The sequence below is a fragment of the Eretmochelys imbricata genome, chromosome 6 (genome assembly GCF_965152235.1).
Source record: "Eretmochelys imbricata isolate rEreImb1 chromosome 6, rEreImb1.hap1, whole genome shotgun sequence".
Classification (NCBI taxonomy): Eukaryota; Metazoa; Chordata; order Testudines; family Cheloniidae; genus Eretmochelys; species Eretmochelys imbricata.
Window position 1 is genome coordinate 74,040,688 of NC_135577.1, and position 20,650 is coordinate 74,061,337.

The following is a 20,650-nucleotide window of genomic DNA, read 5'->3' on the forward strand; positions in this document are numbered from 1 at the left end:
ACTGTTGAACAGCTGTATCCCCTCAATTCTCCAGCCTGGGGTGTCTTTTATACTGCTCCACTTTGAAAGCAACCACTCCTGGTCTGCCCCCACACAGCCTCCAGCATGTAAAATACGCCCAGCTGTATTATATGAGTGCTCTAGCCAGCCACTCCTAAATTATACTGGAGAGTGACACCAGCAAATTTCCAGTCCCTGACTAGTCCTCAGAAGTGTGTGTCTTGTACTGCCCACTACCTTCATGGACAATACAAGCTCATAGAAAATCCGTCAGTTTATTAATAGCACAAATCCTATTATCTCAAATGGAATTTCCAAAACACTTCAGTGCAAACACAGTGGTTCAGATAAAACAATAAAACAAGTTTATTTACTACAGAAAGAAAGATTTTAAGTGATTACAAGTAATGAGGTATAAAATCAGAATTTGGTTACAAGAAAATAAAAGGTAAAATGCAATTAATATCTAACAGGCTGAGTGAATTCAAAGCAAAATGTCTCTCTCACCACATGCTTTTGCAGTCTTACTGGATGGATGCCCTTCAGCTTGGACCCCATCACCCAGTCCAATGCTCCTTTCCTTGTCCTTCAGTCATTGTAGATGTTGTGGGCAGAGACAAAGGGAGGAGAGATGACTTGTGTCCTCTGTTCTCACTTCTTATAGTTCTTTTCCTCTTTGAAAATCATTTCCAGCTGAGGTTCAGGTGACAGAAAGTCTCTTTGTACAGGAACGTCCAGCTGTTCCATTGCCAAGATGTAAATTTCTCACTCACACCATTCTTCCTGTCAAGGAATGACTGCTTAACCAGGTGATAGTCCATTTGATTATACTGACACCTGGCTGAGGTGTTGGCCAGCCATTTGTCTCTGGGGAACTGGTTTGAAGCTGTTTCCCCAAACTTGAAACATGTCATATACAGTAGAATTTTATAACTTTGCTACACATATTTTACCAGAACAATAATGTTCAGCAGAATATGAGTTTTCAAATGATTCCTCACAAGGCACTTTGTACAAAATTTATGTTAGTTTTGTAAAAAGGGTGAACATAAGGGTACAGGCTATCACAAGTATATTCATTTTTAATGACTTTGTGTGTGTGTGGATAGATAGACAGAAATTAGTTTCAGCTTTCAGGCTCTCAGCACAGTTACCCAAGTAGCCTTTGTTGTCACAAAGTTTGGGTATCTGACTTACCCTTTATTTTTTCACTCTTCTGTCTCTTCTTGTTTTATCTGTATTGATCTTCTAAATATTAACAAAATTACACAAACCAATGTCCCTATCAAGGCCGTTAATTTCACCTGAATCTTGCTCTATCCCCACCAAAGGAAAACAAGGAAAGTAACTCTTTAGTATCTTTAGTATCTCTTCACCCTTCCCTCCCCCCCACTTCCCAAACTACTAACAAAATGAAGCTTTTAGGCTGTTTTCAGTTCTTAGTTTTTTCTGTTTCTAGGCTTGTTTTCCCCTGGGAAGCCTTCATGTCTTCCATCAGCCACCTACCCTTCGACACTCACTTTGTTGTGGTTCTGAAAGCTGCTGGTCGCCTTGCTGATATTGAGCCCATGAAAATAGGATACTGCAAGTTGACATTCCCCTTTGACCAATAGTATTAGAAGGTCCCTGCTAATCCTCTTGTCTTCCTTTTTCTGTCATCCCCTCCTCCCTTCAACTTTCTCCCCTCCCCCCGCATTGTTTCTCTTCTGCTCCCAGAAGCATCTTCAGAGAATGGGATATTGGACATGTTTACTCTGCTGCTAATAGCACAAGTAAAGCAGCATAAGGGATACAATGCAGAAACTAGAAAAGGGTGAGGGGACTAATGTGTAGGAAGGAGAATAACAGATGGGCAGAAAGAGAGAACATGCAAAGGAACTTTTCCTACATGGATCAGGAATCCTCTTCATGCACAACCTTCTCTTTTATCCCAGTGCTCTTTTATTTTTCCCTGGAAAATGTTGTAGAACAATTCCATCCATACTTCTGTCCACCCCTAATGGCTTGATACCTTTGAGTGCTGAATGATGGTTAATATTACCTGGGAACCTTATACCTCAATTTATTATTCTGTCTTTTTTAATCATTCATTTCAAATTGTGTGAAGGAAATTGGTTAGTTTTCTTTTGGCTCATTCAGAATATTCTCTCTGCCTCTGGAAGCTGAGTGTCTTGTCTTGTCTTGTCTTTGTTTTGTTGTCCACGTTAAAACAAGACAAGTTGCACCTGCTACTCAGTTATTTTGATTCTTCATGTACCTGGTGTAATGCTGAAAACTGCCATTTGCATGAATGGATGCAAACCTTTGTGTAGCTCTGATTGATTTCTTTTCAGATGTAAATATATCTTTGTACTGTGGCTTGTTAGTATTTTATTTAGTTTCCATATGATGTTTTGTGATTTAATTGTCCTTAAATTTTAACTGAGCAGCATTTCAGTGGAGTAGACACTTGAGAATAATAATAGTTTTAGCATCATTAAAATTTGCAAATAGGATTACAAATAACAAAATAAATGTTTCAAGTTATTCTGTCTGGCTTCATTCCTTAATTTTTTAATGGCACAAAATTAGTGGAGACTCTGGGCCAGATTCACCCTTGCTTAGCTACATTGGCGGCCCATTCTTTTTAGCAGTCTTTGTTACATCTCCTCTTGGAATTAACCTCACAGATGTCAGACTAATTTTTTTCTTTAATCTTTTTTCTGTGTTCTTAGTGTTTTTAAAAAAGTTAGAAAGACATAACTGGCAATTGCACCTCAGAATTAACACAGGGCTCTGATCAGCATAAGACTCAACAACTTAAAACCAATTTTCAAGTTTTTTAAACCCCAGTCCTGTGCTGACTTCAGAAATGCTACTTACTTGCCCGAATTTAGGCATGTGTATAAGTATTTGCAAGATCTGGGCCTTAAAGTGTTTTTGGAAAACTTTAGGCAAATCATTCACGTTTAATAATCAGCTGTCTCCAGGTGTTTGTATGCAATGTATTAGATTAAGCAAATATCCTAATGAGTGGTGTTGACTGACAAATATGTGTGATTATTGAGGAGGGAGGGTAATGTATGGCATTGCCTGGCTGTTGAGCGGGCGTGTTGGTGTGAGATGCTAAATGGAAAGGTACAGGGCAAGGATTGCCTTGTTGGTGATATGGTAGAGCTATGCACTTAAAGTGCTATTTATCATTTAGTAAATAACTATTTAAAACTTCCAAATGATACCACTGCTGGTGTGTCAAAAGCCAGATTGTTGTTTCAGTAGGTTATTGCACTCTTGTCATGGATTCCTTTCAGCAGGAAGGGAGATGATTATTTCAGAACAGATTACAAACCGTACATTTGACATTACATTACAGTTACAATACATTTCCAACAATTTTAAGGAATCAAACTGAACAACTTCAGAGACATAGTCACAGCAGGTAACTGTAGTACCTCCAAGGTGAACAACAAAAATATATCTTATCACAAAACAAAAAGGCTTAAATATTCCTTTGTCTTTTTTCTAGTACAGAGAATGAATTTAGTAGTCTGTCTCCATTATTGTATAGAAATTGAAAACATTCCTAATACTTTGAACTTGTAAGCCCAGAGTCAGAGCAGGTCTATACACAAAATAAGTACAAGTGTGCATTCCTACCACATGCAGTAAGATTTATCCTATAGACCCATGCCTCTGAGGAATTCAGCTAAACACAAAAGACCCTCAGGTAGAGAGAGGCAACTGGGGTCAGGAGAACTAGCTGCACACATAAATAGATTCCTGCTCGAAAGGTCATTAACAGGCATCCTAGACTCCAGGCTAGGAATTAGTTTCTTGGACCATTAGCAGTAAAAAGCCTAGCAATTGAATGGGATTCAGTTCCCTATTAAAAATTTGCAAGAACAATTGGAGCTTTTCCAATTATAATAGGAACCAGACTTCATAGATCATTTTGTCTTGTCCAGTATGTGGTTTCTATATTCTGAACAATATGAATATGATGTATTTATATGTTATTAAAATAGTATCTCTGTAAATGTTTTGTCTATTTAATGAGGTTTTATAAGTACATTACAGTGAAGACAATGAAAGCTTAGGAGAACTGGAATTTAGTGTCCTCCTAAGAATTTACTGTTGATTCCAAGTATTGAACCTCCTAAATGTGTACAGTTAACCATAAAAGAATGATTTTGTTTGACATATACAAATATTGTATAGTATCAACTTTCTATATAATCCCAGGTATTAAAGTGCTTTTGTGGTTTCATATATACAATACATTTAATGTAAGTATATATTCCCGTCATTTCCCCTGGTTATTCAGACTTCTAAATAGAATTTCCAAGGCTAGTGCTTGAATGGACACTAAGTCCTGGTCTACACTAAGAGTTTAGGTCGAATTTAGCAGCATTAGGTCGATTTAACCCTGCACCCGTCCACACGACCAAGCCTGTTTTGTCGACTTAAAGGGCTCTTAAAATCTATTTCTGTACTCCTCCCTGGTGAGGGGTTTAGCGCTAAAATTGACCTCGCTGTGTCGAATTTGGGGTAGTGTGGACACAATTTGATGGTATTGGCCTCTGGGAGCTATCCCAGAGTGTTCTCCATTGTGACCGCTCTGGACAGCACTCTCAACTCAGATGCACTGGCTAGGTAGACAGGAAAATCCCCGGGAACTTTTGAATTTCATTTCCTGTTTGGCCAGCGTGGCGAGCTGATCAGCACAGGTGACCATGCAGTCCCAGAATCACAAGAGAGCTCCAGCATGGACCGAATGGGAGGTACTGGATCTGATCGCTGTATGGGGAGAAGAATCCTTGCAGGCAGAACTCCACTCCAAAAGACGAAATGCCAATATATATGTGCCAAAATCTCCAAGGGGATGATGGACAGAGGCTACAACAGGGACACACAGCAGTGCCGCATGAAAATTAAGGAGTCCAGGCAAGCCTATCAAAAAACAAAGGAGGCAAACGCTCGCTCCAGGTCAGAGCCCCATACATGTCACTTCTATGATGAGCTGCATGCAGTTCTAAGGGGGGCCCCTACCACTACCCCACCACTGTCTGTGGACACCTGCAAGGGGGGAGTCTCACGCAACAGTGATGAGGATTTTGTGGATGAGGAGGAGGAGCTTGAGGATAGCACACAGCAGGCAAGCAGAGAATCTCTTCTCCCCGGCAGCCAGGAACTGTTCATCACCCTGGAGCCAATACCCTCCCAACCGTCCCAAGGCGGGCTCCCAGACCATGAAGCCGGAGAAGGCACCTCTGGTGAGTGTACCTTTGTAAATATAATACAGGGTTTAAAAGCAAGCTTGTTTAATAGTTGATTTGCCCTGAATACTTGGGATGCACTTGTGGCCAGTATAGCTACTGGAAAAGTTTGTTAACGTGTCTGGGGATGGAGTGGAAATCCTCCAGGGACATCTCCATGAAGCTCTCCTGGAGGTACTCTAAAAGCCTTTGCAAAAGGTTTGTGGGGAGGGCAGCCTTATTCCGTCCTCCATGGTAGGACACTTTACCACACCAAGGGGACATTCAGGGGTGCCCATTCCTGCTGAGCTATTTGCCTTTGGCTGAAAAGAAATCATCCCTGCTGTTAGCCACGGGGTGTGGGGAGGCCCGTTCATACTGAGCTGTTCACGTTTGGCTGACAGGGATCTTCCCTGATACTAGCCGTGGGGTGAAGCGATCATCACAGAGAATTGGGTGTGTGTGTGTTGGGGGAGGGGGGATTGGGTTGTGCTGCACATTCACCCTAAAACCACAGCCCTTCCTTTTAAATGGCCAACCCAACAGGCTTTGCTTGATATGGGAAAGAAGGACGCTGCTGTTTGAAACCATTCCCACATGTTATGAAAGTTGAAGAAGCCGAAACCCTTTGCCTTACCATAGCTGTCTGCAAGCCAAATTCTGTTGCCCAGCCAAGCGTATGTGATGTCTCACACCAAACCGGCAGGCAGCCAATATAAGAGGCAAAATGCGACCCTGTACCCAAAGCATATGTGCTATGTCAGTGTGAAATAGTCTTCCCTTCGTTCTCTAAAATGTATCTTTTTAAATACTACTCTCCCTTTTTTTCCTCCCGCAGCTGCAAACATTTCTATGCTCCTGTATCATCTCCATCCCAGAGACCAGTGCAGATTAGAAGGCGAAAAAAACGCACTCGCGATATGTTCTCAGACCTCATGCAGTCCTCCTGCACTGAAAGAGCTCAGTAGAATGTGTGGAGGCAAACAATAGCAGAGTCCAGGAAAGCATTAAATGAACACGATGAGAGGAGGGAGGAGCACGATGAGAGGAGGCAGGATGCAATGCTGAGGCTAATGGGGGAGCAAACTGACATGCTCAGGCATCTGGTGGAGCTGCAGGAAAGGCAGCAGGAGCACAGACCTCCTCCCCAAGTTCCATAGCCTCCTCACCCAGACGCCCAAGAACGCAGTGGGGGGGCCTTCAGCCACCCGGCCACTCCACCCCAGAGGATTGCCCAAGCAACAGAAGGCTGGCATTCAATAAGTTTTAAAAGTTTTAAACTTTTAATGTGCTGTGTGGCCTTGTCCTTCCCTCCTCCACCACCCCTCCTGGTGCTTCTCTCCTCCACCACCCCTCCTGGGCTACCTTGGTAGTTATCCCCCTATTTGTGTGATGAATGAATAAAGAATGCATGAATGTGAAGCAACAATGACTTTATTGCCTCTGCAAGCGGTGATCGAAGGAAGGAGGGGAGGGTGGTTAGCTTACAGGGAAGTAGAGTGAACCAAGGGGCGGTGGGTTTCATCATGGAGAAACAAACAGAACTTTCACACCGTAGCCTGGCCAGTCATGAAACTGGTTTTCAAAGCTTCTCTGATGCGCACCGCGCCCTCCTGTGCTCTTCTAACCGCCCTGGTGTCTGGCTGTGCGAAACCAGCAGCCAGGTGATTTGCCTCAACCTCCCACCCTGCCATAAACGTCTCCCCCTTACTCTCACAGATATTATGGAGCGCACAGCAAGCAGTAATAACAGTGGGAATATTGGTTTCGCTGAGGTCTAACTGAGTCAGTAAACTGCACCAGCGCGCTTTTAAATGTCCAAATGCACATGCTACCACCGTTCTGCACTTGCTCAGCCTGTAGTTGAACAGCTCCTGACTACTGTCCAGGTTGCCTGTGTATGGCTTCATGAGCCATGGCATTAAGGGGTAGGCTGGGTCCCCAAGGGTACATATAGGCATTTCAACGTCCCCAACAGTTATTTTCTGGTCTGGGAATAAAGTCCCTTCTTGCAGCTTTTGAAACAGACCAGAATTCCTGAAGATGCGAGTGTCATGTAACTTTCCTGGCCATCCCACGTTGATGTTGGTGAAACGTCCCTTGTGATCCACCAGTGCTTGCAGCACTATTGAAAAGTACCCCTTGCGGTTTATGTACTCGCCGGCTTGGTGCTCTGGTGCCAAGATAGGGATATGGGTTCCGTCTGTGGCCCCACCACAATTAGGGAATCCCATTGCAGCAAAGCCATCCACTATGACCTGCACATTTCCCAGGGTCACTACCCTTGATATCAGCAGATCTTTGATTGCGTTGGCTACTTGCATCACAGCAGCCTCCACAGTAGATTTGCCCACTCCAAATTGATTCCTGACTGACTGGTAGCTGTCTGGCATTGCAAGCTTCCACAGGGCTATTGCCACTCGCTTCTCAACTGTGAGGGCTGCTCTCATCTTGGTATTCTTGCACCTCAGGGCAGGGGAAAGCAAGTCACAAAGTTCCATGAAAGTGCCCTTACGCATGCGAAAGTTTCGCAACCACTGGGAATTGTTCCAGACCTGCAACACTATGTGGTCCCACCAGTCTGTGCTTGTTTCCCGAGCCCAGAATTGGCGTTCCACCACATGAACCTGCTCCATTAGCACCATGATGCCCACGTTGCCAGGGCCCCTGCTTTGAGAGAAGTCTATGTCCATGTCCTCATCACTCATGTTACCGCGCTGATGTCACCTACTCGCCCGGTATCACTTTGCCAGGTTCCAGTGCTGCATATACTGCTGGATAATGCGCGTGGTGTTTAATGTGCTCCTAATTGCCAAAGTGATCTGAGTGGGCTCCATGCTTGCCGTGGTATGGCGTCTGCACAGAAAAAAGGCGCGGAACGATTGTCTGCCATTGCCCTGACGGAGGGAGGGGCGACTGACAACATGGCTTACAGGGTTGGCTTACAGGGAATTAAAATCAACAAAGGGGTTGGCTTTGCGAGAAACTGAATGGCCTCCTCAAGGATAGAACTCAAAACCTCAAGGATAGAACTCAAAACTGGGTTTAGCAGGCCATTGATTTCACAGAGGGAAGGAGGGAGGGAGGAGAAAATGAATACAAAACAAATCTGGTCTATTTCTTGTTTTGAGCCACTTCATCTATCTTTATACATCTTGCTGGCAGCAGACTGTGAAGTACGACCGCTAGCCGTCATCATCTCCTGGGTGCTCGGCAGAAGATGGTGCAGTATGACGACTAGCCATCATCTTCTGCTGACTGGAGGTTAAAAGACAGCGCACTGCCGGTAGGACTGAATCGCCATGAGATGAAACTTAAAAGGGAAATGACCTGGCTGAGTCACTCCCATGTTTGCCCAGGCGCCCGATTAAAAGAGCACCCAGGACTACGTCGATGACGGCTACCAGTCATACTGCACTGTCTGCTGCCAAAAAGGCAATGAACTGCTGCTGTGTAGCAATGCAGTACCACGTCTGCCAGCACCCAGGAGACATACGGTGACGGTTAGCTGAGTGGGCTCCATGCTTGCCGTGGTATGGCGTCTGCACAGGTAATTCAAGAAAAAAGGCGCAAAACGATTGTCTGCCCTTGCTTTCATGGAGGGAGGGAGGGAACAGGGGCCTGATGATATGTACCCAGAACCACCTGCGACAATGTTTTAGCCCCATCAGAAACTGGGATTTCTACCCAGAATTCAAATGGGCGGCGGAGTCTGCGGGAACTGTGGGATAGCCACCCACAGTGCAACGCTCCGGAAGTTGACGGTTGCCTCGGTACTGTGGACACACTCCGCTGACTACATGCACTTAGAGCACTTGTGTGGGGACACACACAATCAACTGTATAAAACCGCTTTCTACAAAACCGATTTCTATAAATTCAACCTAATTTTGTAGTGTAGACATACCCAAAGGAGCATTAAAGGTTGTGATGACTGAAATTTTACATCATAAGCCCTGTCTAATATAACTGCCCCCTCATTGTTAGTATAAGAAATTGACTGAAAAAGGGATACATGGGTGTAAGAGCTCCAAATATATCATCCAAATTAAAAATTAAATTTCAGCTATGTATTCTGTTTCTCTTGATATTTGAAAGAGAATAGAGCCCTGAAATCAACAAGGAAATATTATATTTTTAAAAAGTAACTAAACTGTTTAACTTAGTAGGTAAACGACTGTGCTTTTATCTTTAATAATATGAAGTCTTGTGTGAAATTGTAGGTGAAATGAAAGGCCTCTCCATTAAGTGCCTGGTATACAGCAGGCCTCCTTAATAAGTTTCAGTGTCTAATCTATCTCACACCCTTTGGAACGGTTTAATAAGTAGTATAATTACATATAAGTATATTTAAACTCAGGAAACCCCTAAAATAATAGCATCAATATTCATTCTTTTGTGTCTGCCAAACTCTTCTGTGATGGTTTTATTAATAGTTAGATTTTGACAGGAAGAAATTTTTGCTTGTTTTTTCCAGCCTGAAGAAGTACCTTGTCTCTCTGAAGGGCAGCTTGTGACTCTTCTGGAAGAATGTATGCAGTTTCCAAGAACAACAAGCAATGTTACCATGCCAGAATTACAGGAATCTCTTTCTGATGGAATAAGTCCCTTTTGTTACACAACTCAAGACTCCACCCTGCTCTCCAGGTCTACTCTTTCCAAACTGTTAGATGAAGCCCGTAGCGTGGGGATGTTATCAGCTCAGGAGGGGGCTGGTATCGAAGATAAAAGTATTTGTGAAAGTGCAGAGAGTGAAACCTGTGGCTACTATCTCAGTAAAGCATTGGCCATTAGTCATTTATCAAAGGATTCTGTGGCCCAAATAGAAGAACCTGATGACCTAGAAAGTTCACAGGAGATGGAGAATAAGAGTAATACTGAAGGTTACTTTATGTCAAGAGCACTCAGCGCAAAAAGATTGAAAAAACCCTCTTTCTTGGATGAACCATTTTATTGCATCAGCATGAACAATGAACTATCCACAGAGGCTGACATTCCCAGCATACCATTGCAGACCAGAGGAGGTGAGGCTCTTAACAACCATTTAGAATAGGCTTTTGATTAAGATGAACAAAAGAAGCAGTTTCTCACCAAAGATATTCACTAATGCAATACAATTACAGTGGTGGGGCAACAAAGTACTTTTATAAAGCATAAAACCATGCCAAAAATAACACGCACAAGCTGTTTTTCAAAATTCTTGCCCTGATGTATGTGCCCCCAAAATTAATAGTTTTATGAAATACTAGTAGCTGAAAGCCCATGTTGTCACATGGGTATCATTCATAAAGTCAAAATGGCTGAGAACTTAAAAATTGGATGGTAACAGATTGCAAAACCCAGTGAGGATTCAACCTGGTGATATTCTGAACAAAAAGAGCCCTCAATCATGCTTGTAGCTGTTTCTATCGCTTCAGAGTGACAATCCTGGCATCTTATTATATTGATAGTATTGATTGGGATTAATACTGTCAACTGGAAAATAATGCTAGATACACATGGAATATTTTTTATAATAGTAAAACCTGTTGTTTCTTTTCTTCATCTTGAACTTCCTTTCTGTTTCTGGAGAACATATATTCTCATAGTAGTTTCCATGTTAATTCACACGAGTCCCAGCATATATCTGTCGAGTTGTTTCTCTGATATGACAAACTCCATACTTAAAAAATAAAATAAAATGATATCATGATCTAAATATAAGAAAAATTAATCAGAATTGCTTACAGCACTTCAACCCTGTATGCTGACAGCATGCACATAGTATAAAAGTATACTAAATATACATATTGGTATTCCACATATTAATTTTAGTTGTTTACATTCATTAAAGACAGACTTGTACATATCACTCAGTGCACAGTTAAATAGAGACTATGTATTACTATAAAATTTTAGGTGTGTCCACATTTCTAATTTCTTTACTGATGCAACACATTTGTATTATGATATTTTAATAAAAATCCAAATTCAGATTTTTAGCCTAATAGCTGTGCAAGTCACCCCTCTTTTTTTAAAAAAAGAATTGTGTTCTAATAAATCAGCGAGGCACATATCTATACATCATTGCTAGCTAAAAATCGCATCAGATTGGTAAAACACTGTTAACGTTACTGACTGTGATAAATTGAGATCTTTTGATTTTATTGTAATTTAACAAAATCCTCTTTAATTTACTAAATTAGATCTCATCATTTAATAATTATTGTCATGCTATACCTAATCACTTCCAAATTTGGATTCAGGTATAACTTAGCAGAGCTCTGTCACACCTCCTTATTACAGTAGCATTTTTGAGCTCTGATCATAATGGTTGCTTTGATTGCACATTATTCTGCTTCCCCTCTGTAAAAATGGTGCCTCACATTATATTGTTATCACTCCACCTATCAGGAACGAGGAGGTAAGAAAGATTGTCAGTAACTGAGCCTGCAGAGGTAAGACCCTGCTTACCACACCCCAGTCTTATCTTACTACCTCATCCTGGAAGCATGGGGAAACAAGATCTGCAAGATCTTTCTCCCCTTTCCTTCTCAAAAGACATACGATAATGACAGGTGTAAGGATGACAGAGAGAAGATATTAGAGAAGAACAAAACAGAGATGACGAGCCAGGAAGCAAATAGCCTTCTTTACAGAGTCATACAAACAGAATTTTCAGACACATAGATGAACATGACTTGTTGGGTAAGAGTCAACACAGCTTTTGTAAAGAGACATCATTCCACACCAATCTATTCAAATTCTTTGAGGGGGTCAACAAACATGTGGAGAAGGGTGATCCAGTGGATATAGTGTACTTGGACTTTCAGAAAGCCTTTGACAAGGTCCAACACCAAAGGTTCTGAAGAGGAAAGTCCTGTCATGGATTGGTAACTGGTTAAAAGATAGGAAACAAAGGGTACGAATAAATGGTCATTTTTCAGAATGGAAGGAGTGGTTTCCCCCAGAGATTTGTACTGAGACCAGTGCTGTTCAACATAGACACAAATGATCTGGAAAAAGGGGTAAAAAGTGAAGTGACAAAATTTGCAGATGAACCGTCATCTTATATAGGGCTGTGAGACTAGCAATTTCACTTAGTTCCTGTTTTCTGATAGGACAGTGGAGCCATACTGGCATAATTTGAGGTATCTTTCTTGCAGAGTAGGGAAGAGAGTAGATCATAACAAAACAAACACTTGGTAAGTAATTTTCCCATGTAGAACATCACATGCTAAAGCATTGAAGTCTATAGAATTACTTTGTTAGATTTATTACATAATAATAAAGGCTCCGTGTTTGTCACAGAGGTCATGGAAGTCATGGATTCTGTGGCTTTCTATGACTTCTGCAGTGGCCCGTGCATCTGGCCCAAGGACCGCCTGAGCAGCTCGGGCAGCCCCTGGGCCAGGCGCACCAGCCGCTGCTGGGGCACACTCGGGCTTTCCTGCCCCCCAGCAGCAGGAGTTTGGGTGTCAGGGGAGCTCAGGGCTGGGGCTTGGGGTGCAAGACAGTGCTTACCTTGGGGGGAGCTCTCCGGAAGGGGGACAGCAACTCCCTTCCCTCAGCTCCTAGCTCCATGTGCTGCCTCCGCCTGCAGGCACCACCCCTGCAGTTCTCATTGGCCATGGTTCCCAGCCAATGGGAGCTGTAGAACTGGAGCTTGGGGTGGAGCAGAGGCAGCACGTGGAACTGGGAGCTGGGGTCGTCGCTTCCCAGGAGCCGGTTAGGGAGCCCACCCAGCCCCACCAACCACCCCCCCAGCCCGTGGCACCCCTGGAGCGCCCCCCTCCCCAGTGCCCACGGTGCCCCCCAGGCAATCCCCCCCAGCACCTGTGGTGCTCCCAGGGCCACCCTTCCACGGTGCCCCCCCACCCCCAACTTTTAGTCAAGGGTATATAGTAAAAGTCATGGACAGGTCACGGGCCGTGAATTTTTGTTTATTGCCCGTGACCTGTCCATGACTTTTACTAAAAATATCCACGATTAAAACGTAGCTTTAATAATAATATAAGGGTCTCTGTGTCATGGTAGTTCACTCTGTCAGCACAACATTGTCTGGTGTATTTATCCTTTGTTTCATTAATTGTTGAATAATGTTCAGCTATATACACTTTAAAATATGTAAAGTTTAAATGCACATAGTTATTTACCAACCTGTTTTGTTTATCAAATACTTTGAAAGAAAGTAGGTAAGTAGCAGAGATTTTTCTGCCCAAACTTTTGTGGTTCAGTTTTTCATAATGAAAAACCTCTTCACATTTACCTGCTGTCACATGAGTCTTTGACTCATCACATTAGGTTCTGGTCAGGTAATTGGAACAAGTGGATTTGGCTCATGAAAAGCTGATGATCTGTAGGGCAGAATGAAAGGAAGTATAAAAAAAGAATTCGGACATTTGTAATGTCATTTTTCATAACTGAGCCATTTTCCAGTTCCCCATAAATTGAGGCCAATAGAGGGTATTTCAGATGTGCCATTCGGACATTAAAATACATGTAGAACTTAAAATTCAAAAATAAATGTGAGGTATTTTAATTTTTTTTGTCAGTTTATTACTGATTATATGGGATATAACACTAAAGAGAAGATTGCATTATTTATCCAAAGGACTAAAGTGATTCCTGCAACAACAAATCATGTGTAGCTATAACATTTGTTCATGGCCATGACTGGAAGTTCATAACCTTTATCAAGGTTGTGAAATTATTCAATATTATATTATAGATGAGCCCAGTATTACTCCAGTAGCTAGATGTGATAAATTATGTTGACTAATGTAGGAATTAGATCCTTGGAGATTCCAGTGGAGTCCAATCTCTGGCAAATACATTTCTTTTCAAAGTTTCAACCCATATTTATTTAAACAGATTTCTTAATCCTTTATTCCAAGCTCCAGGGTTTTTTTTTTTTTTAATTATTTTTAAAAGAGACATCCCCATAGTTGCACCATGTTATGTATACATATTTAAACTATGCCTAATATAAGAACCACACTAAGGATAATTTTATGTTTTACTTTTTTGGAAATAGGAAACATAGTGAAAAATTCTACCAGACCACTTCACTGGTTAGCCACATAGCCCCAAATCCAAGGGAAGGTAGGGGTAAGACCTTAATGGCCATGGTTGTAGACAGTTCAGGCATGTTTACACACCCCAAACTACTATGGAAATGGCTGATAGCTTTATTTCAGAGCCTCTGCAGGCCATCATGCAGTTTCCCCAGTTCTTGCTCAGCTGGGGAGGAAGCTAGCCTCTCTCTCAATGCTATCATTGTCTTCTCTTATATCATCTCAAAACACCTCTGAAACATCATATGTGGAAGTTTGTATGTGGGAGCTTGATGCTTCACTCTATTATTCTGGTGTTACTTCAGTGTGATTGTTTAAGTGAATGGAGTTATGCCAGTGTAAAGCTGGTGTAATAGAGCGAATACTCAGGCCTGGGGTTTAGAATCATGGACTATTCTTTGGGACATTTGACTCCTGAGAATCTGAGTAGGTGACACAATTCAAGCTGGACCTTGCAGCTGGATTGAACTCCATCCGAGAAAGCTATTTAAATCCAAGATTTGGTCCATTATGCATGAGTTATCCATTGACCTCTAAGATAGAAAAAATAGATTTATTGTGACTCATTAATATTTTTTACTAAAGCACACTGTGCATATATAAATTTCAGTGAAAAAATCCTAATGTAGTTAGCCATGTACTATATTGCTAAATGTAGTATGACTATAATTCCTAGTATCGTGGAAGATTAGTATGTGGTAATTATGCTTTTCTAAAAGATAGGGTCTTTGTGGAAGATACTTATTTAAAAACCCTTGACCGTGTTTTAGACTCAGACAATTTAGAAAGTTAGTAGTGTTTCTACTTTTTCCTACAAGGCCAGGAGAACATGGTCATTGGCCTGTAGACCTTCTGGGAGAAGGTATGTGCATTGGCCTTCACTATTTACATTTCTTTAAAAAATCATTATTTGTACCTCTCAAGTGTTTCTACTGAAGGCTGTATTGCTTTGTCAGAGATAAGATCTCTCTTATAAGATCTATTTTGGGATGTTCACTGAGACTTTCCGAGCTCAGGAGGCAAGAAAGTCTGTTGTATCTTTCCTTATTTGGGAAGGGAAAAGCTTATCCAAGTTCTTAAAGATTGTCTTTTTGAGCTTTTGAATCACATCTTTTTTCTTTAAATTATTTATGAAAATACAGTCCTTCGGAGAATGGATGTACACTAGAGCATTGACATATATTCCTGTAGATTCACTTACTGAAGCAGATATTGTACAATACCTCTCAAACAGAATGAAAAACTCAGAAGTTATTCATATTTTTTCATCTCTATTTAAATATATAGGGATTATTGTCTGCTTTTGACCTGATCCTTAATATTTGCAGTGGACCTTCTTGTTTTGTCAGGCAAGTGAATCTTACATGCTATATCTTACAGTATCAGCTCCCTTGAAGCAGGCAGAAATACAGACTGCAGCGATCCAGGACTTTTACAATATCTTACTGTGATATTTTAGTGCTTACTGTGATATTTTAGAAGTACACCAGACCCTCGCTAGAACATGGGATTTGGGATCCATGCCAAGTACCGCGTTATAGCGGGGACCGTGTTAAAATGAAATTACTGTATACAGTAAATGTCACATCCATAAAGTATAGAAAACCTTAGAAAATAAACTCCTACTTGAAGGAAACAATAAATGAGAAAAAAGTGTTGCTTTATTAGAGATTTAAAGTAGACATTACAATAAACTAATCTAGTTTTTCTTAAAAGAGTCAGTGAGTTGCTTTTGCTTCTTGCTGCTGTGCTGCTTCTGCTTAGCAAACTGCAAAAGACTACGTAGCTGCATAATTTTTATAGGCTCAACTTCTTGCATCTCAAACCATCTCAAAGCAGTCTCTAAGCCGGCTATGGTCGCAGTTGACATTGGAACGACGTCTACTTCATCTTCCTCTTCTTCTTCCATGGCGAAGGCCAATTCTTCAGCTTCTGGAATGTTGTTTGGTCGTACTGCCTGAAGAATTTGGTCATCCGTTAGACTTTCAGCAACGGGACAAAATTCTTCTGCTTCATCGTCGCCTCTTATCCAGGACTCGATATTCTGGGCAGAACAGTTACTCCGAGCCCGAACAGTTGCTGGCACAGCTCCTGCATCCACTCCATGTCTGTTCTTCCAACTTCCTCCTCTATAAATCCCTCAAAGTCGAATTCCTGTTTTCTTCATTTTCTTCCAGGAGCAGGTGGCCAAATGACTCTTTCAGTCCCACCATCCAACAGCGGTTTATCATTTCAGCGCATAATAAATTCCGGGAATCGCCGCCAAAGTAAAAGAAGTCTTCTATAGTCAACTTTTTCAGAAAATCGGTGACAGACAACTCGCTTTCTATCATTTGTCGTACCAAGTTCCGTTGATAGTGCTGCTTAAAAATGGCGATAACACCTTGATCAAGCATGAATAGCTGATGCTTTCCCGTCAACTGTGCTTGCGCTCCTCATTCTGGTGGAGTACTAGAGTCGACAGGAGAGTGCTCAGCGGTCAATTTATCACATCTATGCGCAAAAAAATTGTACTGTACAGTACTTAAATTTGGGATCCATGGCCGCGACCGCGTTATATCCGAATTCGTGTTATATAGACGCGCGTTCTAACGAGGGCCTGGTGTACTCTGTGCTGAGGAATAATCAGTTACATCAATGTCAGTTACATCATGTCCCCCAAGAGTTAAGACATGGAGCATGTTTTGGTCTGTACAATGCAAAGAAAATCTTAAACTGTATCATAAATGCTTGAGTCCTTCAATATCTGGGAAAAAAACAGTAAAACAGAATGTCATCTCATAGAGAAATGTTTCTGATAAAATTCTGACCCCCACATGCAGGCAGGAAGCTTGGAGTTACACTTGATCAACCAAGAGTAGAGTTTGGCCTTTTGTTATAAAGTTGTTTTATTAATCCCTTTCAATTTAGAAGGCAATATAGACACACAGAGACATTTTTTTAAAATTTGGTAGTAAATTCCCTGCAGGAATTTGAGGTGTCATTCATTTACTTAGCTTTCAGACAGAAATATTGAACTTTGTTTCACCTCACTGTCTCTCATGATCAAAAAAGTTAATGAAGATGTTTAACATCAAGAGATATTGTAACTTCCCACATCACTTAGTTCCTTAAAAAACACATATTCATTGTAAGAAGAGTGAAGAATCCTAGCAAGATTTACACATTTAGTACTATTAAAAAGAATCCAGTTAACAGACTTGTGGGTAATGATCAGATCTTAATACTCCAGCATCTATTGCCATTTATGGCACAAAATCAAGAATTTATTATTGTACTTTTTCAGTGAGTGCATAGAGTGTCAGGTAAGGCAAGAAAACAGGCAAGTAACTGGAACTGGCAGGATTTGACTTCTTTATGCATAGAACCCCTGCTGCTAGAATTGATGAAAAGAAGAATGTTATCTTCAGGTCTGCCGGAAAGTTCAAGATTAACTAAATGGGCCAAATTCTGCTTTCTCATGTGACTGTGTAAATTCTGAGTAACTGTCAGGAATCAGGGCCTGCAGCAGAGCTAGTCTCCAGGCAGCCTCATCCAGACATCTGATCTGTAGCAGGCTGCCTGATTGGTCACACCACCTGATTTGCTGCAGGGGACAGCAGGCTGGCTCTTGGGGCAGCAGGCTGGCTCTTAAGCCAGCAGCAGCTTATTGGCTTCTCAGTGCTCATGCCCACAACTGTGTCTGTGTTACTTTGTTCCTGCTGCTCCTGCCTTGCACCCAGCCTTTCCTCTGTCCTGTCCCTGCCTTGAATCCCTTCTTGCTTGCTACCCTTCTTGCTCCAGTTCCTGAGCTCCGGTTTGACCCTTGGCTCTGCCTTCTGAATCCGGCTATGATCTTAGTCCTTGGTTCCTGATGCCTGCTCCCACCACTAGGCTAGACCGCCTTATCCTGGTCAGCTGACAGTAACTCCATTAAAATCAATGGTTTCAGGGAAATGGTGGTCCTGGGAGGTGGAGTGTTTGCTAGGACCATGTGATCAAAAACACTGACTTTCTAAATAAATACACAGGTACCTTCATAACTGCATTAAAAAGAAAATACCTGACTTTGATTACAGTCACATAATACCAGACTTATTTCTCTTTATATTATTAATCTTTTGCAGAGAGAGTGTGCATCATTAAATAATGTGAGCTTTTTGTACCATAAATCTTCTAATACAAATTATTAAAATACATCTGTGACCAGCTATCTTGTTCAAACTCTTTATACTGATTATCTTCTGGATGCCTGTTTCTTGAGATTGCTTTTCACCTGGAAAAAGCTGTCATTGGAAGTCTACAGCCTAACCTTCTATTTTCTTCTTTGAAATTTCAGACCTCTATCTAGCTCAAGAGCTTGAACAATCTGTGGTGGTTTAAGTTAAATAGTGGATAATGTTACACTTTCAAATAATTCAGAAATATAAAGCTAGTTGTTTATTTCCAAAACAGATTCAGTTTTAATTTCAAATCCATCATAACATGGAGGTCTATGATGCAAAATTACTTTCAGAGCTAAAAAAGCACTTACCTTAAGAGAACAGTGATTACAGTTATCATTGAGAGGTAAGTGACGTCTCTACTTCCCCTCAAGAACTGGTAAAGGCAGACGGTCAAATACCTTTGGATGCACATATGATGCCTATTGGGATAAACAGAAGCCAAACGTATCCACAGGTGCAGGCATGTACATCAAAAGTTGATATTTCTCCATTTTGAGAGTCCAGTCAGTAGATGTGCATGAGTGACTGCTCTTATTCCCAGCTTTCTTTGGGCTTATTAGTGTTCAGGAAGATTGTGTATCACAATCAGTTACTACTTTTTTTAGTTTTACTTGTGAATATTATTGGACTTCAGGCAATTCATGTATGATTTCTTCTTTTGTGCAGATGATCTGAAGATTGAAGATGTGACAGCAGAGTAATATACATACTCCAATTTAGTCATTTTAATAAAACATTGGTAAACTACACTTCAGTGTTTTTCATTAATACATGATCATTTCAGACTCTGAATACAGTGAAATCATCATGCATATATACACTGCATACCATAATTGTTACTGTGAAATAGTTTCTTCTTACAGAGACAGTTATTATTGTCACACATTGCAGTTTGAGTTTTAAAAGAAAAATATTCCATTTAATTGAATTTCTGGTGAATATTTTACATAATAGTGTTCAGTGTTTTACCAGCAATGTACATTTTTTCAACATACAGTAGTAGATATAATCACAAAGTTGCACTGAATTTGGTAAAATTGAATATGAACTTTGTAAAAATATGACATGTCGATTCTAATAATCTATTTTTTTCCTTTTTTTGCATACACTTTACTGTTTTGAAGAAAAATGGCTAAAATCTGACTACAGCTATTCCTGCCTGCAGTGAAGTTGTCTGTGGTACGGACTGGATTCTGTAAAGTGGTGAGCACTCTGTCCCTGACTCAGCAAATTGCATAATCGTTTGCTTATTTTTAAACCAACAATAATTGACATCAACATGACTACTTGTATGCATATAGTTAAGTATGTGCATAAATACTTTGCTGGATTAGAGCTAGAGTGCTCATCACTTTGCAGGATTAAGCAATAGGTGAAGATAAGAATTTAATCATGTGGCAAGTAGCCTTAGGTTCTAGTTGAGGTACATAACTAATTTGCACAGAGACAGTGAGTCAGTCTCTGTAGTCCTTTCTTAGGATCTGCTTCTTAGTTGCACTAAAATGCCTTTACACCAGTTTGACAGTTTGGAGAAGCCTAATAGTGTAACTGAAAGTCAGATAGATACACAGTCCTTAATGGGAGTTTTGTCTGAATAAGAACTGAAGATGGAATTTAGAAGTTGGATGTAACAGAAGGTATGCAGGACCTGGAGTGATAGTATTGGAATCTGAAACCTTCTGGTAATGTCTAGCAGAAGGGGGGAAAACAGCAGCTGTTTTATGTTTGAGATAACAGTATTAAAAATTTACTTTGTCCCCAATCCCTCCCTCGTTACTCTGTCTCTTGAATTTTTGCTTTGTTAAAGAGGCAATTTTCTTTTCATCTTGTGCACTATTATGTGAGAATAAAATAACTTTTTTAAGTGATTTTTTTTAAAGATTCTGAGGAAAAAAAATAGTCATTCTAACAAAGATAATTTGGTAGTTACATCAAAGAAATCTATTAATTTAATGTGACCTCCACATATATCACACTGACAAGTTTTCAGTTAACACAAGCTAAAAGCATAATTTTTTTCTTAGATTTCGTGCTGTCTATCCACCATTCATTGAGAAGAAACTTCTGGTTGTACTGATACAAAGTCAGAAATGGCAAAGGTCATACATGAGCTAATCCGAACTCAAAGTAATAAACATATTCAGACAAAGTCTAA

General features: G+C 40.9%; 1 protein-coding gene across 1 annotated transcript in view; it reads left to right on the plus strand.

Moving 5' to 3' along the window:
- Positions 1-19,196, plus strand: part of FSIP1 (fibrous sheath interacting protein 1) — a 198,086-nt gene extending 178,890 nt beyond the window's left edge. The window contains exons 11-12 of the mRNA XM_077820280.1: positions 9,712-10,258; positions 19,162-19,196. Of these exons, the coding sequence (XP_077676406.1) occupies positions 9,712-10,258; positions 19,162-19,196 (582 nt within the window). The remainder of the gene's footprint in view (positions 1-9,711; positions 10,259-19,161) is intronic.
- Positions 19,197-20,650: the final 1,454 nt, after the last annotated feature.